Below are 22,884 nucleotides of genomic sequence, written 5' to 3'. Positions count from 1 at the left end.
AGGGGCTATGAAAGCCGAGGCAGGAGTGCAAGAGAAAAGCAGATGAATAAGAGAACAGGGAAGAAAATCAGAAGGAGAAGAGAAACGACTAAAGAAAAAAATAGAGACAGTCAAGAAAATGATAAGTGAGATATAGATAAGACTAAGAATGACAGAACAAAGACGGAAGAATGACAAACTAAAGCAAGAAAAATAAGGCATAATAAAGAAAAAAAGCAAAGCAAAGACGGACGAAAGGACGTTGACGAAGGTATAGAAAGTTTAAAACACGTAGACAAAAGGCAAAAGTTAAACTATGCAGAGGAGAGAATTAAAAAAATAAAGAAGAAAGGCAACATAAAGAAAAGACGGAAAATAAAAGATAAAAGATAGCAAATACAGCAGACAAAGGGAAGAAGAAAGAGAGAAGACACCGAGCAAATAGAGCTCACTGTGTGTGTATTAATGAGGAACCTTCACTTAGAGTACAGTACATGTAATAGAGTGACTGTCAGTTCGGTATGTATTTTTACCAGTTTATATAACTGTCCACTATATGTACTCTCTCTCTCTCTCTCTCTCTCTCTCTCTCTCTCTCTCTCTCCAAACAGGGTAATAAAGTATAAGCGATCAAACTAATCCCCATAAATTTACCTAAATAAAATAAATTACGACGATAAAAAAATTACTCATCCAAAAAACTAGTAAGTATAAAAAAAAGAATAAAGACAAAGAAAAAAGAGGATACCGGGGGCCTGTTCTAATTTAACAAGCTGGGATCAGATTACGAATACATAAGTTATATTAAAACTGAAGGCGTTAACAAAATTACTCCACCACCGACAACTCTTACCATAATCAGTAGTACAAAATTCAGCTCCATTTCCTTTGACACAGGTTATAATGTCTAAGACTCTAAACTGTTTATCATAAATTCGCCTTGACGTAAGTTGGAGGAGATTAGGGAAAAAAAAAAAATCCAATGGGAAACCAATATGGACCATGTGCATAGATCGGTGTGTGGTTAGACATGATAAAAATTATGAGGCACAGGGTATTTGGGGGGGGGAGGGGAAGGAGGGAGAGAGGGGATACTTTCTCTTCGTTTCATTCTCGCAAGTGTTATATCCCAGCTAACACCATACGATTTTTAAAGCTTAGAATGCGTCATAGCAGCCTGAGAGTATTGCTACTTAGTGGTTAGACAGGATGATAGTAAATACTCATCAGAATGAAATGTGCGGATTAATCACCTGAGTTGGTAAAGTAAGTGTTCGAATACTCTTGCTGCTTTCAGGCTACTGTATTCAGCTTACGGGGGAATCTGTGAACTGAAGGGTTAGACATTTATATATTTACCCCTTGATATACGTACAGGTTGGTCCGTATATTACACTTTTCTATCTTGTGTGCTCCCTGGACAGTGCATTTTTTTTTTCTTTTTATCGTAAGAAGTGAAGGAATTTTCGTTGCTTCATGAAATCGGTACTCCACTACGCAATCAGTGGATTTAAAAATTTAGAAACTATTGAAAAATGGTTATGAGGAGTATTAAATGATGCACGTCAGACACTGGTAGCACTAAGTCATGCCCGCATCACATGAGAATTGGTTCCAAATATATGGGCCATCCTGTATGCCAACCCAAAAGAGCGTCTGTACTCAAAGTGTCTGCCTCCGTCCCGGTCATCATGGAGGCAGTTCAGCGTATTAACACTAAACAAAGGCAGGTTTATAAAACCTATAATCAGGAGCTGATTAAAAAAAAAATCCATCACATACCGTAACTATCCTCATTTCCCACCCATACCTCTGTCTGTCTGTCTGTCTGTTCTCTCTGTCTGTCTGTCTGTCTGTCTGTCTGTCTGTCTGTCTCTCTCTCTCTCTCTCTCTCTCTCTCTCTCTCTCTCTCTCTCTCTCTCTCTCTCTAACACACACACACACACACACACACACACACACACACACATCCCTTCCTTATATCCACTCTAACGCCACCCACCTGCCACAAACAAACACAGTTACAAACAAATGTTGAACACAGTAAGCAGTAACACAAGCTGGACACACTCATCGCCAACACTATAAAGACAATAATTATGAGAACCTATTGGGCGTCACCATCACAGTCTTCAACAGTGTTGCTTCTCACACGCCATATACATGTCGGTTGGTGTACTGCAACCCCCGCCACCCACACTCTTCTGTAAGCAAACACAGTCGCTTCATTATCGATATACAACAACCCTCTGGTGGTACACTGTCCGCTCATAACAGAATGTGTGCACAGAGTGACTGCTTCTGTCAGTACACGTGGAGGGCAGTGTGTGGTGCTGGAGAGGGTTGCCCTCATAGGGTGGTACCCATAAAAACTAGGCGGATTCACCCCTCAGTTATGCAAAAGTGTCTCAGTTTTTCCCTATCCCCTTAATGAAGGATAGTGGACTACTGATAAAGGATATCTCCAACATTCAGTCAACATGGTTGATGTTCAGATGAGTTCGGGGCCACAACAACATTAACAAAGTCGGTGGGTACAGCTGCTCACTCTTGATAAACTCTACCCTAACTCGAACATCATCAACCACAGGATGTAGTTTTTATGCCATCCTTGCTGCCTCAGTGCGTATATATATATATATATATATATATATATATATATATATATATATATATATATATATATATATATATATATATATACTCAACTCAGGAAAGATCTGTAGTAGCAAGGGGGTTAATTAAATATTATCGTACCTCACATTTCAAAAGAACTGAAAACTAAATAAGATCGTCTGGATAAGGTAAAAATAATAATACGTCATCGGACTTGAAGGTGTTAGCTGAATAAAATGAAGTTGCCTCATAAGGTTATATGAATTCTTGATACCCTCCACATTCAGTATTAGGTAGTACCGATATTATTTTTTATGTTCTCTCCATATGATGATGGTGATGATGATGGTGATGATGATGGTTCTAATAATAAATACTCCCTTCGGAGCCTTGTCTATCACACGCGGTTTTTGGGAGTGTTTCTAATCATTAGTGTTGCCATCGACCTTGTGACTAAATGAAGACGAACCTTCCTGTTTACTCAGAGAGTTTTCATTGTTTCTCAACATTTTAAAGCATATTTCCCCTGTAAACTACGCCATTACACCTGACTCATATTCTCTCCCATTCTCTGTGTATTCCTCTTTGTCGTCATCAAACGCGTGAATAGCGAGGTCCAACGTGATACACTGTATTGCTTTCAGATTTACACACACACACACACACACACACACACACACACACACACACACACACACACACACACACACACACACACACACACAAAAGGTTCCACCACTCAACATCCCTGTATACTTAACATCCCTGTATATCGTATCCAACGTATAAATCTCCTTTTGTGTAATCCTCGTTGTCATCAAACTCCTGATTTGGCGAGGACGATAGTAATATATTTTCCGATTTGCATGGGTACCTGGCCGAAATATTACCCTCAGAAGCCGCCAAAGTTAAAACAAAGAGGGATGCCGCTAACTGTGAAGTCAAAATAATTTTTCTTATTTCAAAGCACAGTTGGAGGCTACAAGACTTCTGGTGACTTACTGCTTGTAAACAAAATGTGCAGAGATGTTGATATCTGCGGGACAGAAATATTAGAGCAAGATATTCAAGAACGCGAGGGAGACTTGCCAGGTCTGTCTCCTGTGTGGGAGGACCATAATCCGAAATTGTTGGTGGAGAAGCATGGCCACACAGGAGTAAAATTTTTCTGTATATATATCTGTTTACATATTTGTCTGTCTGTCTGTCTGTCTGTCTGGCGCTCTCTCTCTCTCTCTCTCTCTCTCTCTCTCTCTCTCTCTCTCTCTCTCTCTCAATATATGTCTAATCATCTATCTATCAGTATCTCTCCATCTGTCTACCTACATATCTATCTATCTTTGTCTATCTGCATTTCTCCACCCATCAGTCTGTCTATCTGTCCATAACCAGACTCCTTAATCCAGCAAGTGTGGCCACAACTAAGTCGCCTCCACCATCAGGCTGCCCTTTCTCCAAGTCCCACCACCCTTTCTCACATACCTCTCCTATTCCATCCCTCCACCTCATCATCGGCAAAATTGAGTAAAATAATGAAGGACGGACATCACATGGGTGTTCTTAGTATGAAGCTTCCAAACATGATTCAGAATTAGGCCGAGTTCTAGGAGACATAGGAAGCTTCGTCGCACGTCCTTTTTAATGACTTATTTTGCATGATTTTGACACCTTAGCACTCTCTTTTATGTTAAATAATTAAGGTTAACATTGGTAGGCTATAACTCGTATCAGTAATATGCAAGCAGATTCTGAGGCGTAATATACAAAATGAATTACTGAGTAAGAGATGTTAGGAAAATCTACACAGCTTTTTAGAATACTATTCTTTGTCTCGTCACTTAAGGAGAAAAGTCTGTTGGTATCCACATTTAATATCATGTGTCTGCAGCTGTGTCTGTTTTCTTCTCCATCTGCTGCTGCCTAGAATTGTGCACCTAAAATTATCATTGGTACCATACTCTCTTCACTTTAGTTGGCCTAAATTTAACCTCTCTCTGTTTTGAGTAGTAACAAGTTAATATTACGATATAATGCTGACTACGAGGGAGGGACTATGGAAGGGACGTAGGTCCGTAGAATTGTCTTTTTATACTACCGAGCTATGTGATACAAGCAGCAAAACGACAACAGTATGGTTCAAGTTAGGATGAAATATAAATGGATTTACTGGAGAATGATTCTAACGCATTTACTCACAGTGGTTTACTCACAGGCCGATTATAATTATCCAGATGAAATACGGAAATAAACGCTTAATGTGGTATTATGATATATGGTAAGGGCTGTAATAAATAAGGGCTAATTAATGTGTACGATTGCTTTGCTCAGGATTATTTAGTAATCTTTTGCTTCTCCTTTCATTTGTTTTAGGACACCATTATGCCTTCCATGTTATGTCTTGCTCTCTGGACTCTGCTTCGGATGATGATAATTTCGTTATTGCTGCTGCTGCTGCTGCTGCTGCTGCTGTTGCTGCTGCTGATAATGATGATGATGATGATGATGATGATGATGATGATGATGATGATGATCTCTACATACGTCGAATCATATCCCATCATTTCCTTGTTTTATTACGAGTGTGGATGAACATGAAACTATGTGAGAGTACTTGGTCAGTGTATGTGGCTGTGGGAGTGTACGGACAGTGTGCGTCCTGTGTATGTGGATCCTGTACAAGGGTGTATTTGGACAGTGTACGTAGGTGTAGTTGGAGGGTATACGTAGAAACATTTGAAGTGTACGTGGATGTATGTAGACAGCATTAGTGGGATTAGGCAAACATGAGAGGGTACAATCGACGAAGTTTCCGTATTATTACGCTGCGTCAACTTCACACTTAGGACATGTTCGACACTTTCCTCCCTGACGCATCATATAACAGAAAATCACCTATGGACTGAGAAACATACCAAGTATCTCTCAGTTTATGAGCACTAGCCACGTGGGAAAAGTGGCAAGCACAATAGGTGAAATATGAGGCAAATTCTTGTCCCCGACTGTACGTGGGCGCCACGATTTGGGCCTGAGCGTGGGTGTCAGTGTACGTAGATGTAGGTGGACGTGAGAGGGTACGTGGGTGCCTTGATGGATATGGGCACGGGCGTGGTGGACCCTTCCATTGTTGAGGGATCGCTGATGTAGATGATGGGAAAGGAGATGATTTTATTTTATTTATTTATTTTTTTAAAGACTTATCCCGTTCACACCAGGGCGTCTTTTATCCATGTCCTGCTTACTGAAAAGGTTAATGAAATGAGGCACATGCGTGGGTGGCATTGCACGTGTCATGACCCCGAGAATGTTAAAGAGTCGAATAATGAGGGAATGTAAGTAAAGCCCGTTAACAGGGGACGAATTAGATGATAACTTCCCTAGGTGTGTGTGTGTGTGTGTGTGTGTGTGTGTGTGTGTGTGTGTGTGTGAGAGAGAGAGAGAGAGAGAGAGAGAGAGAGAGAGAGAGAGAGAGAGAGATTATTTCTTTTCCCAAACCTGGATTATTTCCACCTCAGATTGGGTTAGGAAAGTAATGATCTGTAATTTTTCATTGTACTGATCCCCATAATTATCTCCTACCGATCCCACAGTAGCGATAAGGTCCAGCTTGTGTCCCTATCAGTGTCACTAACTAAATCGCCGTACCATGAAATGTCACGAGTTGCGACCGTAGATTTGTAGCTTCCCACGTTCAGTTCCTTTGATCTTTCCCGCATCCAGAGGGACGTGTCTAGAATGTGTCTGAGGTGCGTGTGGTGTGCACTGGAGGTGTGCATCTGGGGTGTGTCTGACTGATGTGCCTGAAAATAAAGGACGCCTTTGGGGATGTGTTGGTGGGATGGATACAGCTGGGGTGGGTGCTGCTATTAAAGGTGTCGTTTATTTATTTATTTATTTTTTTAATGCTAGGAAGAAGGAACCAAAGGCCATGAGCCCGCAAACTGTTACTTCCACGAGAAAAACAAGATACAAGAGAGAGCCAAATTCAAGATCCGATCATTTCGAGATGCCTGGACACACTGCCTTTGAAAGACTGGAGATCATAGCTAGCCTTGTTGAGAGAGAGAGAGAGAGAGAGAGAGAGAGAGAGAGAGAGAGAGGAACGGTATGCTATGAATGCAGTAATATACTATGTCCAGAGCAAAGAAAAATTTTGCTGAAAATTGTCAGCTTTAACCCACTGACTGAAAGCAAAGCGCCAGGTGTTAGTCTGAATATAATACCTATGTAGAGTAAACAATTGGCTGTGTACAGGTTAACACAACACATCAATACATCAAATAACCCTATACCACCACTAAAGTGACTAACACATCGTGATAAATTTAATAAACTTATAAACCCCTGTCTAAGAACACACACACACACACACACACACACACACACACACACACACACACACACACACACACTCTCACACACACACACACACACACACACACACACACACACACACACACACACACACACACACACACACACACACACACACACATCCCTACCCCATGTCCACACTGGCTGCCACCCACCTGCCATCGCAAACCACGCCTTCTGTAGTCCACACCCACCTCCTCTCCCACTCTCGTACCTCCCCCTCCCTGTCACCACCTGGTACTTCTCTTCTCCTCCTCCTCGCCATCATCTCGTTTTCTTTTTATCCCTGGCACATTTGCTTTTCCATTTTCTTATTCCTTTTCCACAATTTCCGCCAAACTCACCCTTTCCATTTCTGTTTCTTACATTTCCATCCCACTTCCCTTGTTCTTCTCTTCTCGCCGCCGCTCCCCTCACTTATCGTTCACCCTTATCTCTGCTCCACCCCTGATTCTCTCCTTTCCTTCACGTGCACCCCTGCTCTCCTACCTCCCCCTTCTCCTGATATTCCCCATTCCCTCGTTCTCCTCTCCTGTTCCCTCCTCAAGTTCCTGCCCAGAACTCCCACTTCCCTTGCTCCCCCTCCTCTGCTCTCTTTTCGTTCCCCCTACCTCTCCTTTACTTCCCTTTCCCCACCCTTCCACTACTTCATCCAGTTCTCTAAGTCTTCTCCTATCATTCCCCAATTCTTTAATCTTATTCTGTCTCCCTCCCTGTTCTTTCCATGATGATTCACACTTCCCCTTCAGAGTTATTCCGAGCCCACTCACTTCCCTGACTTGCCCTCTCTCGGTCTTCCTCTCCTCTCTCTTCTCGTATATTTTCCCTTTCCTGTTCCCTTCCTCGTCCCATTCTTCTTTCTTATTCCTCCTTTCCCCTCTCTAATTCCCCACTGTTTTCTTCTCACTCCTCCCTGTTTTCTTTTCTTTCTGAACTGCCTCCTGCCTCTGTCCCCCTCTCGGCCACCCCATCTGCCTGCGTGGGTCTCCCCGTTCACTCGCTCATAGGCGGCATAGCAAGCGATCAGTGTGAGAGCAGACCCGGCAGAGGCAGGGTGTTGGACCATCTCGCTCTAGACCTTAGCCACAGACGCTCGCTGGAACTCGCTGTTGCTCTGGAACGTAGTCATGCTGCCAGTCGTTATGATTAGTGTAACGGGCATTACAAATATTGTGATCTGTAATGACCTGTGTTGTAAAATGTTCCAATTTTATGTGAGATATTGAATTTGAAAATAGCCACATAACCCGACTCACTTTTATACTTACACTACTGCTATAGGGACTGTGAAAATAGGTCTCCAGTGAGCTGTGTTGCACGATGCGAAGAGAAGATGAAAGGTCAGACTATTACTGTGATTCCGGCGGCAGTGAGTGCGTGAGTGAGAGTGCGTGGGGAGTCCGTCGAAGAACAATGGATTTATTTTTATTGTTCGTGTGTCTCAGTCTCGTCGCTGCTGAGCCAGGTTGGTTAACTAAATACATTTTATTTGGTAATCATCCGAAACAACTCTGCCTGTGTGTGTCAATATTGGTTAGGCTAGGATTGGTTAGGTTAGGTTTGCTATAATATTGGATGATATGTAACTTGGGGCATCCTGTCCTAATTATATGGACAGCGTTATTCCCATTAATTACGAAATCTGTTTACCTGTATTTTTATCAGGTGATTTCATCCTCTAGCTCATCCAGGCTCATAGACAAAAAATTTACAATCCTTTGAATCCCGTGACGTCGTTTCTCAGTGAATTTTGTTACTTCAGACGATTTTATTCATCTGAGGAAAGGCTTTTAGCACTTAAGGTATTGCTGAATGGTTTAATTTAATACCTCTATTTCGAATAGTCACTCCCAGTCACAGTATAATCGTCCACTGGTAACAAGAATGAAACAAGACGCCATCGCCTGCACTTTAAATTCCTCCTTCCTTATTTGTTCCACCATTTATTCAGCATAATACTGTATGACATAATTTCTGGCTTTCACATATTAACAATTATGCGATTAAAGAACACAAGTTTGTGCCATGTATAAAAGTGGGGTTTTCTGGTCGATGGAAATTATGTTCATGGTAAAAGATAATATACATGACTGAAAAAATTGGTAAACATTACTTTAATTATTTTTAATCAGAATTCATCTTCTGAAAAGACAATTACCTTTAACAGTAACCGATAGCCTGTGAATGGGTCGTCTATAACTTATACCAGAACCAATTCTTGATTATATTTTTGTGAACAATTTATTACTGATCAGCTCATCAGATAATGGAATCAATTTTGTTACTGTTGTTGTTGTTGAATTTGTTGCTGTTGTGGTCCCAGGCTCCTATGAAACATGAATCCGGTGGACGGCAGACATAGCTTCACTTCTCCTGCAGTCCACCATCCTCCATTCTGGTGATAGGAAGCTGATGGAAGTTTTTTTTATAGCCAAGCAGCTCCTCCACCTGGTTATATCGGTGCCACCACGTGAAGGCGACCCTCTCTTGTATCAGCTTTGATGTTAAGTACATAATGTTTTGACGGACGTTATTTCCTAAGTGGCACTAAAATGAAATACTGGTCGATATTGTTTTTATCAACGTAGGAAATTATGTGACATTAACATCTTCACTACCATGACATATCTTTTAGTTTACTATTACCGTTCCAGACGATTTTACTCAGTTTAGGCGAGACATCGAATTTGTGGGGTTAAATATTATAACCTTCATTAATCCCTTCACTTTAATGTCTTTGTTTTCATCTGACGGAACCGGGCCACTCCCACACCGTGAATACTGTCGTGGTTGAGTGAAATTTGATGAACCTTAGTTATGAGGTAAGACTGAGTCTTGTTGATCAGTAATTAAATAAACCTTTCAATCTGGCAACACCTGGCCATCAACCCTACTGAAAGGGGTTAGAGATCTTTATCAGGTTAGTTTGGGCAATGATGTCGTTTGATGGTGACCTGAGCAAAATAAACCACGAAAAAGTGTTGTAGTGAAGTGATTAAAATTATACATTGATCGACGAAGGGACTATCCATGTTGGGAATTATATAAGTCTATAATATAGTCAAACTGTTCCGCTAATTTTATATGCCGTAGTAAAAAGAAAATACTAAAATTAATAGTCTTTCTACTAGATGTTCATTATATTCATATAATTATCTACTTATAAACTGGATGGTTCATATATTTTTAAGCACTTGTGTCATCAGAGGAATTTGCACCGATTTATTAGACAACGTTAATACACCTTGTAAAGTTTACTCAGGTTAATTAGCGGTCTTAGGGTCTTATCGTGACTTTGGAGATTTCGGAACATCTCTTCTTTAGCCATTAATTCTGCACATCACTATTAATGTTTTAGTGTCTTTTGTCGATGCTATTTATTTGCAGGTTTAAAGATATGCAAATAGTTTACAGGATAATACAATACACAAAATAAACTACACAAGAAAACGTGTTGAGAATTTTATGAGCCAGTTTAATACCAGTGCCCTGCTATGATGTGTCAAAATTTAACGAACAAACTGTACTTCTACAGTGTATATATAATTAGAAAGTAGTCTAAAATATTAAGATGTTGGGATGGATAAGTGCAGAAACAAGAGATAAAAAAGGAGAATTTGGGATGAGTTCTATTCCCATTACTGCATTTCACACCATACTCAAAACACGTTTGTAGCTGGTCCACCATCTTTTTTTGAGAGATAGGGAGGGAGATGAAGGACATCTGCCTCACTAAGCAGCGGAGTAAGGTAGTCCGGCTTATATCGGCGGCGCCACAAGGCGGCGTCCCTCTCGAGAACCAATATTAACCCTAGAATGCTTACGTTATTATCCTCACAGTATTGCTTTCGCCGGGAGAATTTTACCCAATTTTGGAAAATTAATAAAAAATACTTAGACAAAATTTTTATAAAATTTGACAATGCAGTGCAGATATCAAAAGTAACTCATATACTTCCTTCTTACATAGTGATATCCATCAGGGTAAGAAAATAAATTTTACCTGAATTTATTTAGGTAAAAATGCTTTTTTTTTTTTATAACATGAACATTAAAATAAAAAAACACTAACTATGGGCTCAATTGCCACTGGGCTTGGTGGCCTCCTCCTTGGGACGTTGAAGCTTATGACTAGGTAGGTGGCTCCCCTCACATATCACCCTGGCCTGAAATGGGGGAAACGAAAAAAGGGGCAATGTCGGGTAAAAAATACTTTAAACCCAAATATCATGGTGATAAATGCGAGATGAAACCACACCACTACCTATGTAGGTAGGGGGTAGGGTGGATTGAAGGTATAGGGAAGGACAGCTCCAAAGCTCTTATCATAACAAATTAGCAAGTAAATAAATCGCCGAACAAGGAAATTTACCCGACGTAAGCATTCTAGGATTAAATAGCTGAATAAAAGCAAATATTAAGAAAAATAAACTATGACAAACGTTCTAGGGAAATGATAACAGATAGGGGAACCGAAACTGATTGTACCTCGCCCGCTCTCTGAAAGTTCATGTTCGGCATAATATGTACTCGTGCATTCAAGCAACTATTTTAAGTTATAGCAGTATCTAACAGAGAGAGAGAGGGAGAGACTTAGGATTTAGAGATTATACGCTTTCCAGATGAGAACACAACAAAGCACTTATCAGTCCGTTCATATATGAGCAATAGGAAATTGTAACTTAGCTAACAAATGACGCAACGACTTAGATTTGTTTACGCTCGCATACGAAGCAACGATCTTCTTGCTCCTGCAGCGAAAATTCTTCTTGACTGCAGCGAAATTTCTCATTCCAATATTCCAAAAATTGTGGTTTGGCATCATTACTATTCAGTCTCATTACCAGCCGCGATAGCGAAGCTGGTATTGTTTTCAGGTTGTCTGCTCGTCTCTCCGTGTGTCTGTTTCTGTCAGCACGATAACGTTGCAACCGCTCAAGAGATAATAAAATTTTGCAGATGTGCAGTAGAGGAAAAATCGATCACGAGTTCGAAATTGGTGAAAGTAGGTCAAGGTGTGTGTGTCTGATACCACGATAACTTCGCAACAGCTAAAGTTATCATCATAAAATTTTACAGGTGTGTAGGAGGGATGAAAATTTCCTTCGAGTTCAAAACTGGTGAAAGTGGGTCAAGGTCAGGGTTATTCCGAGGCGCTCTAGATATGTATCGGCTCGCGGCTGGTGTGATTCTCCCCTTGGGGGGGAACCTCTATTGGTGTCGTTATATTAATTTACTATTTACGGTATTTATTTATTTATTTATTTATTTATTTTTAACATACCCCCAGAGGTTGCCAAGTCCAGTGTGTTTCCCAAACTGTGTCACTGAGTCAATGTAGCTATGTTTTTGAAGAATGAAGGCTGGCAAGTTGCAGTCATATAATTTTATGATCATACATGTGATGTGTACCTGTGGTGTGTCTGTTTTGTTTCTGAGGGATGAGTCCAGAGACAAAGGAGCGAAAGGACACCATCTGATGTGCGTTGGGGCGTACGCATAGGATATGGTTGGGGTGGGTGCGACTATCCAAAATGTCCTTTGTGTTGTAAATTTTTCTGTACATTTGATGATATTACTGAATATAACCCTTTGACTCTGATAAGGAATCTTACATGCCCTTGCTGCTAACACATGCATCGCAAAAGCAAATGTTTTGGTCTTCAAAGGTTATAACTCAGTCGTTATTTTTCTCAGTGTCGAGGACAGATATGTTGATGTATAATTTGCGTTTACCTGTGTTAATTTCATCAGTAATTTAAAACATGCAATTGGTATAGGGAGATGCAGAGTTAATAGTTCTTTTGGTTGTTGTTCTTGTTGGCCCAGGATTATCTGAAGGTGAACCCAGTGGACTGTATACTGACGTTATTCTCATCTTGCCGTCTACCATCTTCCTTCTGAGGGGACAGAGAGGGCGTTGACGGACATTCGTAAACCAAGGCAGTGGTGCCGCCAGTTTATGTTATGGTGATGAAACATGGAGGCACCCTTCCCTAGTGCTTACTGTTTAGATAAATGTCTGGTATATCGGTATATGTAGTATTAATTACATGATACCAAACCTGGTTCCCACCTAAAAGCTGGGATGAGGTGAGACCCAAAGACAACTAAGAGAACCATATAAAAAAGAAAAAAAGAAAAAAGAAAAAATGGGCAGTGAAATGGCTCACAAGTCATTCATACATCATTCACACTTTCCAAATTCCTTGCTCCATCTCACAAGGCAAATAAACTTCACAAATTTTAATGTGTGTGTGTGTGTGTGTGTGTGTGTGTGTGTGTGTGTGTGTGTGTGTGTGTGTGTTTTACATGCGAAATGACTCCGTGTTTACAGTCAAGAGTTGAGGAAGAAGAAAAAGACTGTAGCTATAATGCTTGTGAGTCATTTAGGCAGATAATAAGGTGCTGCTAAATTTTAATCCTCTAGAATACGATGTGTAAGAGTCGAAATGACATCCGGGTCCCTAACTACTTAGTTTTTTAACTGAGGCGAAGATACGCTTGTCAGGTTGGTGATGATTGAATGCACATGTCCGAATAACATCTACTTCCCCAAATTTCCCCCACAAATATATGTTGCCAATTAATAATGCTAACGAATAAAGAGATTATGAAGTAATGTTGCATTCAGCCAATCATCACCAACCTGTCCAGTGCATCTTCGCCTCGATAAAAAAGAAAAAAAAAAAAAGGAGTATAAGTGAGCGATGACGAAAAAGACAAACTTGTCAAAGAGTTTGGCCAAGAGAGTAGAGGGAAAAGGGGGAGAAGGAGGCTGAGACTGAGGTGGGGATGAGAAAGGGGAGAGGTAAGCTGGATGTGTGTATATGTGTGTGTGTGTGGGTGGGTGGGTGGTGAGAGAGAGAGAGAGAGAGAGAGAGAGAGACTGACTGTGTGTGTGTGTGTGTGTGTGTGTGTGTGTGTGTGTGTGTGTGTAGAGGGAGTCTGGGAGGAATGTTAAGTCGATGGGTGTGGAGTAACATGAGACCTGTAGGGTAGTTGGACAAGATGCAGTGGGTGGGCAACGGATAACAGTATCGTAAATTACTGTGATGAGACAGAATGATGGGTAAGGCTAGAGATTTGGTGTGAAAGAGGATTAATGTAAAGGATTTTAGGGACGTCGATGGACTGAATAAAGGGTGATGTGAGATTTTAGGTTCAAAGGTTTTTAGAAAAGATATTAAGAAGGTGGATCGCGGATGAACTGCGTGAAGCGTAATATAAGGGATTTAGGTGGTGAAAAAACTTTAATACTAGATTGTCACGGTCTTATACGTCTTTGCAAATTGCCATGATGAATAAAGAACCTATAAAAAAGGCTTTTAAAAACTGCGCATTACATTGTTTGACATTTGACCCCACAAATTCCTCTAAAAGAACAAAAAAAAAAAATAATAATAATAATAAAATAAAATAAAATAAAATAAAACAACTGAAAATGGCGTCTGAGGATTATGGCATACGGAATAACTTAATCAGGTCTGGAGAGAATTGATGATGAACTACAGGAATGATGCCAAGCTGAATAATCGTTTGGAAGAAAAAAAAAAAAAAGGAAATATTATTGGGGATGTCGATGGAGTAAGTGATGGTTAGCGGAAGATATTTTAAAAGTAAAAGAGGACTAATGAGGCATATCTAGGATAATAGCCGGAGAGAGTTTAACAATGGTTGACCATAACTCTCGCTATAACTCAGCATTCAAGATGGCAGGAGGGCAAAGATAGAGCAAGTTTAAGTGAAGAGAATATCGAAAGACAGAGTTAGGGATCAAAGGAGAGAAATATGGGATGGTGAAAAATTACAAGGGGGTGTGACTACAGTACATGGAGTGAGTAGGTGAGAAGTAACGGGCGAGTTTTTAGGGACGGCGAAACAGGATGAAGAGAAATATGGATGACGAGGGAATGTCGGTATGATGGCAGGAATGGTTTTAGCGCAGGTTTAGAATGGTGTGGTAAAATGCTGACGTGAGGTATTTTAGAGATGAGGGAAGGGTGCCTGGTGGCCTAGCGATTAGAACGTCACAGTCTGAATTTTTGTCTGTGCGGTACCATGCATAATTTTCCCCGCCGCGCAGTCAGACTAGAGCAGTGCTGCAATGGCGTTGACTGGGTACAGATTATCACTACTTACATGTGTTCCTCGTATGTTTTCTACACGTGAAATTATCGTGGTTATAAAGGGATATATTAAAAGTGGGATTCGGGATTTCGTAACAGCTTTCCCTAAGCGGTTTATTCGGCATATAACACCAGAAACCTCATATATGTTACTGATGCGGACAGTGTTAATATTAAAGGGACTGAAATTAACATACAAGAGAATGTTAAGGTATAATATGCTTAATAAATCCCTACCGAAGGCGTGCTACGAAGCCTCCTATGCCACCAAGAAAGCAACCCGAAATGACGTGTTATTCCCGCACTGTATTGTGTCATCTCAGGTGCAGTTCCAGGTAAAAAAGTTATTTACCCTACAACAGAGTAGACTCATGTGGAGAGAGAGAGCACATTGCCCTTCTTTCTTTTGTCTGCATTGCGTTTGTTCTAACCTGACGAGGATACCTGCCCCTTTTCAATTAATTTGACGGCTAAATATTGTCAGAATTGGTGGGTCAGTAATTTTAATATTAGCCAGACAGACTCAGTCTTACCTCTTAACTATGACTCATGGAATTTCATAAAACAACATCTTGGTTTTTCAAGTTGGAGTGAAACCAATTTCTGTTTGGTAAAAACAAACGTGCAATATTTTCAGTGTCCTGAAATATTTAAGTGTAAGAGTGATGTCCACATAATTATTTATTGTAAGGATACAACATTTTCGGCCCAACTTAGTTCTTCGTCAGGTACCTTGATGGTCCGAGTCGGGTTGAAACACCTATGTTTTGCTATTTATTTTGCACATTGCACCTCAGCATCCTTTGTTCATACAAAATACGTAGATATAGAAACGATGAAGACGGCATATAAATGACTGGTGAGGTATAATATGTAAAATAAACTGCCAAAGAAATGGTGCAGATGACTCATATGCCACTTAGAATACAGCGCTGTAACAATAGATGAATAAAAAAAAAAAAAAAAAAAAACGGACAGGAGGCAGCAACCACGAAAAAAACACAAATGTGCGTACATTTTTATTGGTATGCTGGTAGGAGGAAGCACCCACCAATCGTCTACTATGTAATGCTGCCTTAGTTTAGTTTCTGGACTGAGTAACAGACCAAGTGGTTCATTGTAGCAAACGAAACTAGTTACTACGCTGGGTGGTAACTACCATATATAGCCAAATACTATAGACGGCTGGTAGTTGAGTTAAAGGAATCGAACTGAAGGTGAGTCCAGGTTGTACATCTAAGGGTAGATTGAGTTTTATTTGGTTAATCATATGATGCAACCCATAGAGGGCGACTACTAACCTTAACTTCAATGTCTGGATTAAGTAGCCTAGTTCCAGGCCCCTATGCTCCTTATGAGAAAGAAGAGATGAAAATTAGATTGTTTTCCATTAATTCCAGTTTATCTTTAGTTTTCAAATTGAACATTATTTCTTACTTAGGTTACTTTAAGGTCATTGAGTAGGGATACTTTTAGTTTGCACAAAAAAAAAAATAATAATGTCATATGTGAACAAATGATATATTACATTTCATTAAGTACGGGTAACTCTTGTTCTCAGTGAGCATATTGTTAACAGTTATTCCTTTACCGTGCTATCTCTTTACTGATTTCTAGGCCTAACCTAATGGTGTCCTTAGATAGGATAAAGAATTCGTGCTGCTGCTGCTGTTGATGACATTGAAAATGATGAGACTGATGATGATGATGGTGATGATGACGTCTCCTGTACAGGTGCACCTCCAGTGATCAAGGAACACCCGAGCAACGTGGTGGCGCGGCGCAATGACCCTGCCACTCTGAACTGCGCCGCCTCAGGCAGTTCCAGAATCCGATGGTTCCGGGGACGGGGAGGAAGTGGTCTCGTCATCACAGGATCAGCGTTCACACCGGGTGCTTCTGCCCTCAGGGTCACTGTTCTTCCTGCGGGTCACGGCCACCAGGAGGGACAGTGACGCAGGAACGTATTGGTGTGTGGCCTCAAACAGCTATGGCGCCACACGTTCAAAAAATGCCACACTTATTGTGGCCACACTGGCCCATGACTTCCAGCAGCAGGCTGACTCCTCTATAAAAGTGCTGGTAGGGGAATCCATCACCTTGCCCTGCCGGCCTCCCAAGGGCACTCCACCACCTGAGGTTACCTGGCTCAGGGATGGGCACCAGGTCACCAACTCTAGCCGCATTAGTGTCAACCGGGATGGTGACCTGATAATCGCCCAGGCCGTCCAACAGGACTCGGCCCAGTACATATGTCGTGCCCGCAACGCTGCTGGCACCCGTCAGGCACCACCATCTCACCTCATCGTCATGAGTAAGTTAACACCGTCACTACGAAGACATTCTATTTTGTTCTGTTCTTGGTGTCTCCAGGTTATTTTGTTCAGCATTGAGGAGGATTTTCGAACTGGTGGGGTTAAGAATAGCCTTCATTAACCCCATCTATACAAGAGGTATTTCTTAAGTTTTGTAATATCGTCTTGTGGTTGCAAGAACAAATTATGGTAAAAAAAATAACATCATGGGTTGATGGTTGGTCGTGTTTATTATTGACCCTGAATTATGTTACCCCGGGTCAGCAGACTTTCATCATCATCATCTCTCTCTCTCTCTCTCTCTCTCTCAACAATCTTTTGGTATTTTATAAAAAAATATCCTTTGCATTATATGGTTAGTAGTAGTGGTAGTAGCAGCAATCCAGGCTCATTTGAAGGTGAACCCAGAGGCTTACGGAATTCAGGAATGTTTGTATAACCAGACAGCAGAGCCGCTCAGTTATATCAGTGCCACATGAAGGCTTCTCTCTTCAGTATCATGAGATTAATATACGTTTCATATCAACAAAGTTAGAATATCTCTGTGTTAAATTCAGAAATGGATCATCCGGTTGTTGTTGTGGCTCCAGGCTCATCTGTACATGAACCTGGTGAACTGGAGGCTGGAGAAGTCCCTTTGCAGTCCATCTAATATAAACAGATAATAGAAAGCCCTTCGCTCTGCAAGAAAAAGGCCTCCCTGCATGCTTAGTTACTGATTTACCATATAATTTTAAGTTGCATTATCATTAAGTCGAGACGATAGTATAATAATTTTGATATACAGATGTTCTATCAACAAGGGTTTAATTCTCCCAGCACCGCCTTGGTTTGAGGAGGAGCCATCCAACATGTCAGTAGCGTCAGGTGCTGGTGTGGAGTTGGGTTGCCGGGCGAGGGGCTCTCCCACCCCGACAGTCACCTGGAGGCGAGTGGATGGAGGGATGCCAGTGGGAAGAGCAACTGTTGAGGACCAACGATTAATTCTGCAGGAAGTGACAGTGGCGGACTCAGGTGTTTATGTGTGTGAGGCCGAGAGTGAGGCAGGTGCAGCCACTGCCAGGGCTACACTCACTGTGCTAGATGCTCCAGTGCTGACCCAGCGGTCTCAGCACCTGCAGGTGATCCAAGGCAATGAGGCACGACTGCGATGTCGTGTGGAAGGCGAGCCTGAACCCCTCGTGCTCTGGCGCCTCCCTTCTGCGGACAGGACAGCTGTTCTGTCCCCTGGTCACAGCAGCAGCCATGCCTCAGTGTCTGATGATGGCAGTGCTCTCCTGTTGCACCAGCCAGGCACACAGGACACTGGTACTTACTATTGCTGGGGCATTAACAGTGGTGGAGGGGTGAGTGGGCGAGCAGAAGTAGTAGTGGTAACAGCGCTGCCTCCTCCAGTAATTGGTGTGGGACCCAAGGACCTGACAGTGGCCCCTGGAGGAGTGGCCAGGTTCTCATGTGAGGTGGTGAGTGAGGCAGCAACAGCACATGTCACCTGGTGGTACCAGCCAGCCGCACATCTGCCATCCCGTTTGCTGAGTCAGCACCCTGACCAGCCTCGGTTCTTAATGCCAGAGAATGGTGCCCTCATCATCAAAGACGTGCAGCTTGACGATGCTGGCATATACAGCTGTCATGTAACGGCAACAACAGGCAGCATACAGCAGGAGGCTGTGCTTAATGTGGTGAAGAACACAGAGCCAGAGGAGTCACCACTACTGCCACCACCACCCAGCAAGCCCCGTGTACTGGACTGGAACCAAACCTCAGTGCAGCTAAGCTGGATGCCCAACTCCCAGGGCAGCAAAGCTGGTCACCAATGGTATGCTGTGGAGTACTGGCGCCAGGGATGGTCTGAGTGGCGGGTGGCTGATGCAGTCATCACGCAAGAATCATGTGTGGTCAGTCACCTGTCACCAGGCCACACCTACACTTTCCTGGTGCGTGCTGTCAACAGTCAGGGGACGTCGTTCCCCAGCCCTTGGTCTGACCCTGTCACCACCAGGGCCCCTCCACACCCCACCCTTACTGCAGACCAGGTACCCTGTTTATAAACTGTCCTAGGTTTAAGTTATAAGTATGGTTGTTTGAATTCTACTGTTTTACTCATAAAGCCTCCAAACACTTCAAAATTTAAAATGAATATTACTGTGACAATATTAGGAAAAATTAATGTGTAATTATATTTAAGGAATATTATGGAGATTTTTTTATTGTAAAAATTGGTTAGGATCCTGTAAAAATGCAGGATGGTTTGCAAATTATCTCTCCAATCTTGTGTTTGGTCGAAACTGCTCAGTGTCCTTTTGTGACAAAGGAAAATTCATGACAAGCGTTATTAGTTTGTCAGTAAACATAAAAAAACAAATATTGCAAAGCATGAAAAAGGTTATGGAACTAAGAAAATGATGCTCTGTAGATAATGGTGGCACTGGCTGAGACATCACAGCAGCACATGAGAATTGGGTTGCGTATTATATGGACCACACTGTACTTAAGGTCCTTAACCATTTCCTACAGTAAACATATCTCCCTAACAGTTGACAACAATTATTGTTAATACGGACTGTTGTCTGTTTTTCGTATTTTGTCAGGCTTAGTAATAATATGTACTACTTCAGGTGCGTGGCGATCGGCGTCGCTTGGCGCGTCCTCTGGTAATTCTAAACAAGGCCACAGCCACAGCAGAAGACAGTGTTAAGCTAAACTGGAGCTTCCTGGAGCCAATGGAGGACCTGGTTGAGGGTGCTGGTGTACTGGATGGCGGAGGGCGGCAGTATGGAGGTGACTACCGTCCTGGGCACCTCATCCACCTATCACCTCCACAACCTGCACCCCAACACACCCTACACCTTCTTCATCGTACCCTTCTGGCACAGCGTCGAGGGCACGCCGTCCAACTCATACCACCTCACCACGCCCGAGGGCGGTAAGTTTAAGGCCAATACTCTTGATGGCGTAGGAGTGCCTAATAGTTCCTCCTCCTTAGCAATTAATTTTGCATATTACATACATACCACGCCTGAAATCGATAAATTTTACGGCTGTATTCTTGCTGGCGTGGGAGGTTTCGTAACGCTTCTTTCTTAGCTACTTATTTTACATACTGCACCTTTTTATCCTCTTGTGCATTACTAAGGTATATAGTGTCAAGAGTAAAATTATGTAAATTAAATAAAAGAATATCTGGGTGTAATATGCATGTTAAGTTGCTAAGAAAGAAGTGCCAGCAGTTATGAAGCTTCCAGTGTCAAGTGTAATCTAATATGACCTAGGTTTCTTTCAGATCCAGGATAGCGGGAAAGACAAACTTTTTCACTACGATTATTTTATTTCTTTTTTGTTAGCTCACTCGGTGTAGTGCTGCTCTCGGGTGTCTGCCCTTTCCTCCATCCTTTTTTCCTTGCATCCTCTTCTGTCTTTCCTTCATTCTTTCCTCCTCCTCCTGCCTGTGCGTGACTCTACACTGAGTGACAAGCAAAGTGGTTTCCTGTACACCAGGAAATATTTACTACGCTGGGTGGTAAGTGGTAACCATATAACCAAACTTTGGCGCCTGGTGGTTTAGTAGGTAATTACGGCACTCCAATCGGATTGAGCCGGTGAAGGTTATATCCAATGGATGGTTGGGGTTTATTGCTCATGTAATGCCACTCAGGGATGAGTGAGGCTGGTCACTCTCATCTTAAATGTTAGGACCACCTTGCCCCAGGCTCCTACGCTTCTTATGGGGCAACGTAGGATTGGATGATGAATGAATGATGTTAGCATAAGCACACTTCCTGTCTTCTTGCTTCTGGATTTTCTCTTACTCAGTCCTTAGGTAAGAAAATTTCATGATGATGGTGATGGCTACCTTTTGACGACGACTTCGGTTTAGGAGAGACTTATCGAATTGGAGGAGTTAGGTGTAGCCTTCACTGACCCTTTCCTTTAGACGGGCGATTAGCAGGATGACTAAAATATTCTGGAGGTAGTTGGAATACAACCAAATAAGACATCTTTGGTAGTACTTGGTATGTCAAAGACGTGTGGCCTGTTTTTAAGTATTGTATGATAATGTTGTTTAGCAATGTTGTTTTAGTCTAATTGTATAAGAAACCGTGTTGTAGTTTCAATAATGACAAGGTATTATAGCTACTGTACTGTATTATGTTTTACAGCTTAGGTCAAGTATCGCAATGTTGCTGTATGTGTTGGATGCCAGTGGTCTTAAAGTAATCATGTGTCCCTGGTTCTGTCACATATGTACAGAAACAGTCAATCTGATAGGTAAAAGACAAGCACAAGTTAGCACTAAGGTAGATAGATGGATAAACATGTACATACAAGTATAATAAACCAACTGACTGGAGAAGATAGGTAATGAAACTGACTAGGGACTGATGGAAAATATAGATAGCACTTAGAGTTATATTAGACGAACTGATAAGAATAGAGAAGTAAAAAAACTGATAGGTATAGATAGATAAACTGAGCAGGAAGAGATAGGTTGGACATGAGTTAATATTGTTACATCCCTAATCTTAACTTGAAGCTTCGCTCCCGTCTTTCCAGTGCCACTGACTGCGCCAGGTAATGTGCGAGTAACGAGGCAAGAGGAGGGTTCAGTGCTGATCGAGTGGTCGGGCGTTAGTACTGAGGAGGCGCAGGGGGAGGTGATAGGGTACATGGTCACACTCAGCCACAACGGTAGTCATGTTACTGAGACAGTTCGTACACCCTACTCTGGAAACTCCGTGATTTACTGCCTGGACACATACTATACTCTTGCGTGTGGCGGCGCTGACAGGTGCTGGAGCGGGACCTTTCCAGCGCCCCCTGTAGTGGTGGAGGGGCAAGGGGTTGGGCAGGGCGGTGGCGGCAGGGAGAGGTGCTGTATGCCCCGCCACAGTCAGTATGGTTGGTATGCAATTACCTACTGAAATTCCACTGAGTGTTGTCACTGGTGCTTGGTACAGTGTGGTACTTGTGGAGGGTACGGCACAAGGCACCACCAGCCAGCCCTCCTCATGCACCCCCACTGTACCAGGACGCACTTCCATCAATATGTACAGTAGACCACAAGGTATGGAGGCCATCATGACAGTGACAAGGATTCCAGTTTATTCTCCTCACGACTCCTCAAGCCGGATCAGAATTGGTTAACGAGTAATAGAGGCCGAGGGTGCTACTGCCCAACCACACTACTGAATAAGCCAGTATGCCACCATGGCCTCTACTGTCACCATCACCACCACACACGTCCTGCTGCCACCCAAATGATCAGTCTGCAGAGATGCCCAGGTCAACTGGGCTGCCATCCTGCCCTCCTCCACCAGCCTCTCCACCGCCAGATGTTGACTTGGGGGAGCCAAGGCGAAAAGCAGGGGATGGCGCCCAGGACGTGCTCCAGGGCCTCCCAGTAGCATGATAATCATGGGCGGGGGCGGACCCACTACGGTAGGCCCTGTGATGCCGCCCTCGGAGCACACGTA

At 42.4% G+C, this 22,884-nt stretch overlaps 1 protein-coding gene across 1 annotated transcript; it reads left to right on the top strand.

Annotated features, from left to right (window-relative positions):
• The first annotated feature begins 8,286 nt into the window (after positions 1 to 8,286).
• Positions 8,287 to 22,555, top strand: LOC145415038 (roundabout homolog 1-like). Its single transcript, XM_080284456.1, has 6 exons — positions 8,287 to 8,431; positions 17,005 to 17,409; positions 18,230 to 19,446; positions 20,029 to 20,336; positions 21,945 to 22,199; positions 22,369 to 22,555. Exons 1-6 carry the CDS (start codon positions 8,287 to 8,289, stop codon positions 22,553 to 22,555), a joined length of 2,517 nt encoding a protein of 838 aa, XP_080140582.1.
• Positions 22,556 to 22,884: the final 329 nt, after the last annotated feature.

Source organism: Coenobita brevimanus, chromosome 13, assembly GCF_032717465.1.
Source record: "Coenobita brevimanus isolate Jiangsu-jjx chromosome 13, ASM3271746v2, whole genome shotgun sequence".
In the NCBI taxonomy this organism is placed as follows: Eukaryota; Metazoa; Arthropoda; class Malacostraca; order Decapoda; family Coenobitidae; genus Coenobita; species Coenobita brevimanus.
The sequence above is the reverse complement of the archived record's forward strand: the minus strand, read 5'-3'. Positions and strand labels throughout refer to the sequence as shown.